The sequence below is a fragment of the Salvelinus namaycush genome, chromosome 16, assembly GCF_016432855.1.
Source record: "Salvelinus namaycush isolate Seneca chromosome 16, SaNama_1.0, whole genome shotgun sequence".
Classification (NCBI taxonomy): domain Eukaryota; kingdom Metazoa; phylum Chordata; class Actinopteri; order Salmoniformes; family Salmonidae; genus Salvelinus; species Salvelinus namaycush.
The window spans coordinates 28,345,723-28,354,889 of NC_052322.1; the positions used below are offsets into that span (position 1 = coordinate 28,345,723).

The window sequence follows — 9,167 nt, forward strand, 5'->3', positions numbered from 1 at the left end:
GTAAAATATACATTTAGAAATCTAGAACCATGGAAACGGTGACATACAGTAATATACACTACCGTTCAAAAGTTTGGGGTCACTTAGATATGTCCTTGTTTTTGAAAGAAAAAGTTTTTTTTTGTCCATTAAAATAACATTGAATTGATCAGAAATACAGTGTAGACATTGTTAATATTGTAAATGACTATTGTAGCTGGAAACGGCAGATTTTTTTAATGGAATATCTACATAGGTGTACAGAGGCCCATTATCAGCAACCATCCCTCCTGTGTTCCAATGGCACATTGTGTTAGCTAATCCAAGTTTATCATATTAAAAGGCTAATTGCTCATTAGAAAACCCTTTTGCAATTATGTTAGCACAGCTGAAAAGTGTTGTTGATTAAAGAAGCAATAACCCACTCCTCTTTCTATTCTGGTTAGGGCCAGTTTGCGCTGTTCTGTGAAGGGAGTAGTACACAGCGTTGTACGAGATCTTCAGTTTCCTGGCAATTTCTCTTTTAAAATGATAAACTTGGATAAGCTAACACAACGTGCCATTGGAACACAGGAGTAATGGTTGCTGATAATGGGCCTCTGTACGCCTATGTAGATATTCCATAAAAAAATCTGCCGTTTCCAGCTACAGTAGTCATTTACAACATTAACGATGTCTACACTGTATTTATGATCAATTTGATGTTATTTTAACGGACAAAAAAATTGCTTTTCTTTCAAAAACAGTTGACAGTTGATTGAAAGGTAATAATGACTGACACACTATCTCCTCTCTTCCCCACAGTGACGTTCTGAATGGTTCGGCGGTGTGTGTGTACCACCTGCAGGACGTGGTAAGGGCCTTCAAAGGAAACTTCTACCACAAGGAGGGACCGCAGTACAAGTGGGCCGAGTTCACAGGAAAGGTCCCCTATCCAAGACCTGGCACAGTAAGTTCTCTACTAATGAGCTGTCATTCCCTGTCCATCATTACTCAGCATATTCTGATTCGTCAAGTTACAGTGGCAAGAAAAAGTACAGTTGAAGTCAGAAGTTTATATACACCTTAGCCAAATACATTTAAACTCAGTTTTTCACAATTCCTGACATTTAATCCGAGTAAAAATCCCTGTCTTAGGTCAGTTACGATCACCACTTTATTTTAAGAATGTGAAATGTCAGAATAATAGTAGAGAGAATGATTTATTTCAGCTATTATTTATTTCATCACATCCCCAGTGTGTCAGAAGTTTACATACACTCAATTAGTATTTGGTAGCATTGCCTTTAAATTGTTTAACTTGGGTCAAACCTTTCGGGTAGCCTTCCACAAGCTTCCCACAATAAGTTGGGTGAATTTTGGCCCATTCCTCCTGACAGAGCTGGTGTAACTGAGTCAGGTTTGTAGGCCTCCTTGCTCGCACACGCTTTTTCAGTTCTGCCCACACATTTGCTATGGGATTGAGGTCAGGGCTTTGTGATGGCCACTCCAATACCTTGACTTTGTTGTCCTTAAGCCATTTTGCCACAACTTTGAAAGTATGCTTGGGGTCATTGTCCATTTGGAAGACCCATTTGCGACCAAGCTTTAACTCCCTGACTGATGTCTTGAGATGTTGCCTCAATATATCCACATCATTTTCTTTACTCATGATGCCATCTATTTTCTGAAGTGCACCAGTCCCTCCTACAGCAAAGCACCCCCATAACATGATGCTGCCACCCCCGTGCTTCACGGCTGGGAGGGTGTTCTTCGGCTTCCAAGCCTCCCCCTTTTTCCTCCAAACATAACAATGGTCGTTATGGCCAAACAATTCTATTTTTGTTTCATCAGACCAGAGGACATTTCTCCAAACAGTACAATCTTTGTCCCCATGTGCAGTTGCAAATCGTAGTCTGTCTTTTTATGGAGGTTTTGGAGCAGTGGCTTCTTCCTTGTTGAGTGGCCTTTCAGGTTATGTCGATATAGGACTTGTTTTACTGTGGATATAGATACTTTTGTACCTGTTTCCTCCGGCATATTCACAAGGTCCTTTGCTGTTGTTCTGGGATTGATTTGCACTTTTCGCACCAAAGTACGTTCATCTCTAGGAGACAGAACGTGCCTCCTTCCTGAGCGGTATGACGGCTACATGGTCCCATGGTGTTTATACTTGCATACTATTGTTTGTACAGATGAACGTAGTACCTTCAGGAATTTGGAAATTGCTCCCAAGGATGAACCAGACTTGTGGAGGTCTACAGTTTGTTTTCTGAGGTCTTGGCTGATTTCTTTTGATTTTCCCATGATGTCAAGCAAAGAGGCACTGAGTTTGAAGGTAGGCCTTGAAATACATCCACAGGTACATCTCCAATTGACAAAAATTATGTAAATTAGCCTATCAGAAGCTTCTAAAGCCATGACATAATCTTCTGGAAAAATGAATTCTCAAGTTTATCAAGACATTTTTCAGGAGAATATTAGGCTCTCTGTCCGCCAATTGAAGCTCAACAGAAATTGGGTGATGCAACAGGACAATGACCCAAAACACAGAGGTAAATCAACAACAGATTGGCTTCACAGAAGAAAATATGCCTTCTTGAGTGGCCCAGTCCTGACCTCAACCTGATTGAGATGCTGTGGCATGACTTTAAGAGAGCAGTTCACACCAGACATTCCAAGAGTATTGCTGAACTGAAACAGTTTTGTAAAGAGGAATGGTCCAGAATTCCTCCTGACCATTGTGCAGGTCTGATCTGCAACTACAGAAAATGTTTGGTTGAGGTTATTGCTGCTAAAGGAGGGTCAACCAGTTATTGAATCCAAGGTTTCACTTTTTCCACCCTGCACTGTAAATGTTTACATGGTGTGTTCAATAAAGACATGAAAACGTATAATTGTTTGTGTGTTATTAGTTTAAGCAGACTGTGCTTGTCTATTTGTTGTAACCTAGATGAAGATCAGATCAAATTTTATCACCAATTTATTCAGAAATCCAGGTATTTCCAAAGGGTTCACATACCTTTTCTTGCCACTGTATACTGAATGTAGCTGAAGACGAGGCTCTCTACCAGTCAAATTAAGGAATACAAGCACTATCTTTGACCCAACTCAAGCTCAACAACAATTCTAGTCCAAAGGCACAACTTTTTACAACTCTTCTCAACCTTAACTTGATCCCAACTTTAACCATGTTTTGCCCAACTCTTTCCATTTCATTGAATGCTTGATGCCAATGCAGCTCTCTTTATCTCTCTCCCTCTCCCTTCAGTGTCCCAGCAGTACATACGGTAGCTACAGCTCCACCCGGGAGTACCCTGATGATGTCATCTTCTTCAGCCGTACCCACCCTCTGCTGCAGGAAGCAGTGCTGCCGCAGGGAGGGCGCCCTCTGTTGGTCAGGGTGGGAGTGCACTACAAATTCAGCCGACTGCTCGTGGACCGAGTAGAGGCAGTGGACGGACAGTATGATGTCCTGTTCATCGGCACAGGTGTGGGGATAGGTTTTGTGTATGTGTGCGTGCGCGTGAGTGTGTGTTTGAGTACAGTACAAGCAGGAGTGTCCTCTGTGTTGCAGACTCAGGCCAGGTGCTGAAGTCTATCCCTCTCCCTAAAGAACACGGTGTCACCCAGGAGGTCACCCTGGAGCAGCTGCAGGTCTTCCAGGTACAAGTTCATTGTATCCTTACTTTGACAAATCTGTAATTTTAGATCATTTTTTGACATATCTGTAGTTTCTTCTGTTGTCTGGTTTACCCTAACACCTGTTCCCCTCTCCCACCACAGCACAAGTCACCTGTGACTACCATGACACTGTCCAAGAAAAAGGTAAGAATGACGCATATATACCCTCCCCCCCAAACACACACAAAGCTCCCCATCTTATATCTCCAAGAAGAGCTTAATCACTGGTTGCTATGGTAACCACAGAGCGATGAGGAATCCTACTGGGCACAGACGTCAATCCACCGTCTATTCCATGTTAGTTCAAAGTAATTTCATTGAAATGACATGGAAACAACTTTGATTTAACCAGTTTGTGCCCAGTGGACTGGTGCACATTGAGATGGTGAATCTACATCGACACACGTAAACATGCTCTGTAGCAGTCAGTCTCAGTCGTGTGTGAATTTGGAAAGTATGAATCAGCGAAGGCATAAATCCTGAAATAACTGACGGTTGTGGCATCTGCTCTCTCAGCCATTTTATAATGATGTGTTTTTCTTCTCTGTTTTCTTTTTTCTTTGTGTGTGTGTGTGTGTGTGTGTGTGTGTGTGTGTGTGTGTGTGTGTGTGTGTGTGTGTGTGTGTGTGTGTGTCTGTGTGACTACAGCAGTGGCTGTTTGTGGGTTCTGCGGAGGGTGTGGCACAGTTGGCTCTGTTCCAGTGTGAGCTGTACGGCCAGGCCTGCACTGAATGCTGTCTGGCCAGAGATCCCTACTGCACCTGGGACGGACACGCCTGCAGCCCCTTCATGCCCATTGCACGCAGGTGGACATGCTCAGCTCACACTCAACCCAGACTTATAATCCAACACTTACACTGAATATCTAGCTAGCACTTCACACAGTTACAGTATAGAACTACAGTAGAAACTCAACATGAATAAGCATGGTTTTAAAATAGAGAGGAAAATAAAGTTGTAAGTTTAAGTCTATGACATGCCAGCTCACTCTCATATACCCAGTACCCACTCATCCAATACATGTCTATGTAGCTATAGGCCTGCCCTACTCATAAATGCTCACATTTAGTGCATACTCTTATCTAACATTATGTATTTTTTGGTTTCCTCTCACCGAAGGAGGAACGCTCGTCAGGTTGGTGATGAGGAAGACCCTCTGACACAGTGTGTCAGACAGGGAGGTGAGCAGAGACTGTCAGAAGCCGCACCCCCACAGACATACAGTACCAGTCAAAACGTTTGGACACACCTACTCATTCAAGGGTTTTTCTTTATTTTTACTATTTCCTACATTGTAGAATAATAGTGAAGACATCAAAACTATGAAATAACACATATGGAATCATGTAGTAACCAAAAAAAGTGTTAAATAAATCAACATATATTTAATATTTGAGATTCTTCAAAGTAGCCACCCTTTGCCTTTATGACAGGCATTCTCTCAACCAGCTTCAAGAGGAATGCTTTATCAACAGTCTTGAAGGAGTTCCTACATATGCTGAGCACAGCGGTCCAACTCATCCCAAATCATCTCAATTGGTTTGAGGTTGGGTGATTGTGAAGGCCAGGTCATCTGATGCAGCACTCCATCACTCTCCTTCTTGGTCAAATAGCCCTTACACAGCCTGTAAAGTGTGTTTGTCCTGTTGAAAACCGAATGATAGTCCCACTAAGTGCAAACCAGATGGGATGGTGTATCATTGCAGAATGCTGTGGTAGCCATGCTGGTTAAGTGTGCCTTGAATTCTAAACAAATCACCGACAGTGTCACCAGCAACGCACCCCCACACCATTACACCTCCTCCTCCATGTTTCACGGTGGGAACCATACATACGGGGATCATCCGTTCACCTACACTCTACTCTGCATCTCACAAAGACACGGCGGTTGGAACCAAAAATCTCAAATTTGGACTCATCAGACTAAAGGACAGATTTCCACCGGTCTCATGTCCATTGCTCATGTTTCTTGGCTCAAGCAAGTCTCTTCTTATTATTGGTGTCGTTTAGTAGTGGTTTCTTTGCAGCTATTCTACCATGAAGGCCTAATTTACACAGTCTCCTCTGAACAGTTGATGTTGAGATGTGTCTGTTACTTGAACTCTGTGAAGCATTTATTTGGGCTGCAATTTCTGAGGCTGGTAACTGTAATAAACTTATCCTCAGATAACCCAGATAACTCTGGGTCTTCCTTTCCTGTGCCGGTCCTCATGAGAGCCAGTTTCATCATAGCAATTGATGGTTTTTGCGACTGCTCTTGAAGAAACTTTCAAAGTTCTTGAAATTTTCCGCATTGACTGACCTTCATGTCTTAAAGTAATGATGGACTATCATTTCTCTTTGCTTATTTGAGCTGTTCTTGCCATAGTATGGACTTGGTCTTTTACCAAATAGGGCTATCTTCTGTATACCACCCCTACCTTGTCACAACATTACTGATTGGCTCTAATGCATTATGAAGGAAAGAAATTCCACAAATTAACTTTTAACAAGGCACACCTGTTAATTGAAATGCATTCCAGGTGACTACCTCATGAAGCTAGTTGAGAGAATGCCAAGAGTGTGCAAAGCTGTCATCAAGGCAAAGGGTGGCTACTTTTAAGAGTCTCAAATATAAAATATACTTTGATTTGTTTAACACTTTTTTGGTTACTTCGTGATTCCATATGTGTTATTTCATAGTTTTGATGTCTTCATTATTGTTCTACAATGTAGAAAATAGTAAAAATATAGAAAAACCCTTGAATGAGTAGGTGTTCAAACTTTTGACTGGTAATGTATACTAGCTTGGGTTTCTATATAGAGCAGACCTTGTGACATTTTTCTCTGTCTCTGTTCAGCTGGTCTGCAGGTGAAAGCAGAGCAGAGGATGATGATGGTTGCTGAGGGTAACAGCACCTATCTGGAGTGCATGCCCAAATCCCGACATGCAGCCGTCACCTGGTACATACAGGCAGGAGAGAACAGCCCTGAGCTGCATCAGGTACATACTGACACACAGGCAGTTACACACACACACACACACACACACACACACACACACACACACACACACACACACACACACACACACACACACACACACACACACACACACACACACACACACACACACACACACACACACACAAATAAAAACACACACACACGCTGGCCTACACACTCACACTCCTCTCTGTGTTGCAGTTGCAGTCAGGAGAGCAGCTGGTGGTGATTGAGAGAGGTGTTCTGATCCGTCAGGCCGAGACGGGTCACTCTGGCGTGTACCACTGTCAACTGGAGGAGCATGGCTTCCGTTGGACTGCCGTCACCATCCGTCTGAGTGTGTGGAGCCCCTCCCGTGCCCTCTCCTGGTCCTCTAACAACCCCAACCCAAGCCCAGATGCCTCCCAGCCCTGGTACCAGGACGTCATGGCCCTCATCCATCCCAGCAGCCTGGAGAAGCACTGTCAGAGGCTGGGTTTCCGACAACGCCGGAACCGCAACCGTGACCGCGACCAGGATCAGACCAAGGACACCAACCGCAAGACAGGGGACGGCCCCAGGGGCGAGAGGCACAAACATGGAGGCCGAGGTGGAGGTGGAGGAGGAGGCGGGAGGAAGAGCAGGAGCAAACCCCAACAGAGGTCTCCACGAAGTGCTTAGATGCTCTAATGCCTACGACATGCTTTCTTCTGACTTACACCTTCAAACACTGTCTCACTTTCTCAAAGACACACACACATTTACAAAAACACATATTCATGTAGATTGGGGACATAGGAGGTTCAGTGTGGGCTGGACTCAGAAATGTGAATGTGGTTGCGTAGCGTGTTGTATGAAGGATCCACAACATGTCCAAGAGACTGGTGAGGAATATATTAAGGCATGAAGAGGACCTGGAAGAATGTGGTGTCTCATAAGACACAGTATCTGAACTTGTCTGAGGAACTGACTGGGTCTAATGTACAGAGAAAAAAAATGCCCTGAAGGTGAAGCTAGCTGGGATCTGTCCTAACGAAAGACAGAGAGGGAGTCAAAAGGACTCAAGCACGTGAGAGAGACTTATGTGTCTCTGAGGCACAACATTTGTGATTTGTCTTCGATGTTTAATGTAAAAACAATCTTATTTAACTTTGTGTCGTATTTATTTCTGTTTTGAATAAAAAGGTTTGTTTCAGTAGTTGTATAAGGTCAGTATTCAGTAAATGCTCTGTGGTGTTCATCAGGCTTTTAACTCAAGCTTGACTCCACATAACTGGCATCATTGATGCTGGGTGTGTTTGACATTAGTGCATCAGAGGAATTAAAAGGGGGAAATCTGAGTCAAACTAGCAATACTGCCAAAATGACATGCAGCAGAGCTAAAGCACTTTTAATGCTGTAGAAAAATAAACTTTACTTTTATGTTCTGGAGCAGCTGCATAAAAGCAGAGAGAGACGGAGACATTTTTAATATTGTCAGACTTCTTTACTGAGCAAGGTCCTCGCATGTGTGTGTGTGTGTGTGTGTGTGTGTGTGTGTGTGTGTGTGTGTGTGTGTGTGTGTGTGTGTGTGTGTGTGTGTGTGTGTGTGTGTGTGTGTGTGTGTGTGTGTGTGTGTGTGTGTGTGTACTTTATTCACTACCATAAAGTATGATGGAAAGTATTTTATAATGAAACATGTAATGTTGATGCTTTCCTCAAAGACCTTGTTCAGATCCTTCCCTGATTCATTATGCGCTCAAGTATTTAATTGTGTAGCGTATATTTATATCTCTGTGCCAATATTTATTTCATGTGATTTTCCAAATTGACTTTAAAATTAAATCAAATGTTTTCAATTGATCTCTCCCAAGTTAAGGAGACACCCAATGTAAATATTACATTCTGCCAGTATGTTTTCATACTTTTCCTTTTTGTGCTATAGGAAACCTGTCAATCAACAATAGGAGACATACACGCACACATACAGTGCATTCGGAAAGTATTCAGACACCTTGACTTTTCCCACATTTTGTTATGATACAGCCTTACTCAAAAATGGATAAACAACTTTTTACAGATCATCAATCTACACACAATACCACATAATGACAAAGCAAAAACAGGTTTTTAGATTTCTTTGCTAATTTATTACAAATAAAAAACAGAAATACCTTATTTACATAAGAAATCAGACCCTTTGCTATGAGACTCGAAATTAAGCTCAGGTGCATCCTGTTTCCATTGATCATCCTTGAGATGTTTCTACATCTTGATTGGAGTCCACCTATGGTAAATTCAATTGATTGGACATGATTTAGAAAGGCACACACCTGTCTAGATAAGGTCCCACAGTTGACAGTGCATGTCAGAACAAAAACCAAGCCATGAGGTCGAAGGAATTGTCCGTAGAGCTCCGAGACAGGATTGTGTCAAGGCACAGATCTGGGGAAGGGTACCAAAAAATGTCTGCAGCATTGAAGGTCCCCAAGAACACAGTGGCCTCCATCATTCTTAAATGGAAGAAGTTTGGAACCACCAAGACTCTTCCTAGAAGGAGGTGACCAAGAACCCGATGGTCA

At 42.7% G+C, this 9,167-nt stretch overlaps 1 protein-coding gene across 2 annotated transcripts in view; it reads left to right on the top strand.

Annotated features, from left to right (window-relative positions):
* LOC120060739 (semaphorin-3ab-like) overlaps positions 1-7,695 on the top strand; it is a 30,067-nt gene extending 22,372 nt beyond the window's left edge. The window contains exons 10-17 of one of the 2 annotated variants that reach the window (XM_039010148.1): positions 784-928; positions 3,230-3,449; positions 3,536-3,624; positions 3,745-3,786; positions 4,291-4,448; positions 4,762-4,823; positions 6,483-6,625; positions 6,829-7,695. In XM_039010148.1, the coding sequence (XP_038866076.1) occupies positions 784-928; positions 3,230-3,449; positions 3,536-3,624; positions 3,745-3,786; positions 4,291-4,448; positions 4,762-4,823; positions 6,483-6,625; positions 6,829-7,287 (1,318 nt within the window). In that variant the 3' untranslated portion in view covers positions 7,288-7,695. The remainder of the gene's footprint in view (positions 1-783; positions 929-3,229; positions 3,450-3,535; positions 3,625-3,744; positions 3,787-4,290; positions 4,449-4,761; positions 4,824-6,482; positions 6,626-6,828) is intronic. The other variant, XM_039010149.1, reaches the window with a different exon arrangement.
* The last annotated feature ends 1,472 nt before the right edge of the window (positions 7,696-9,167 follow it).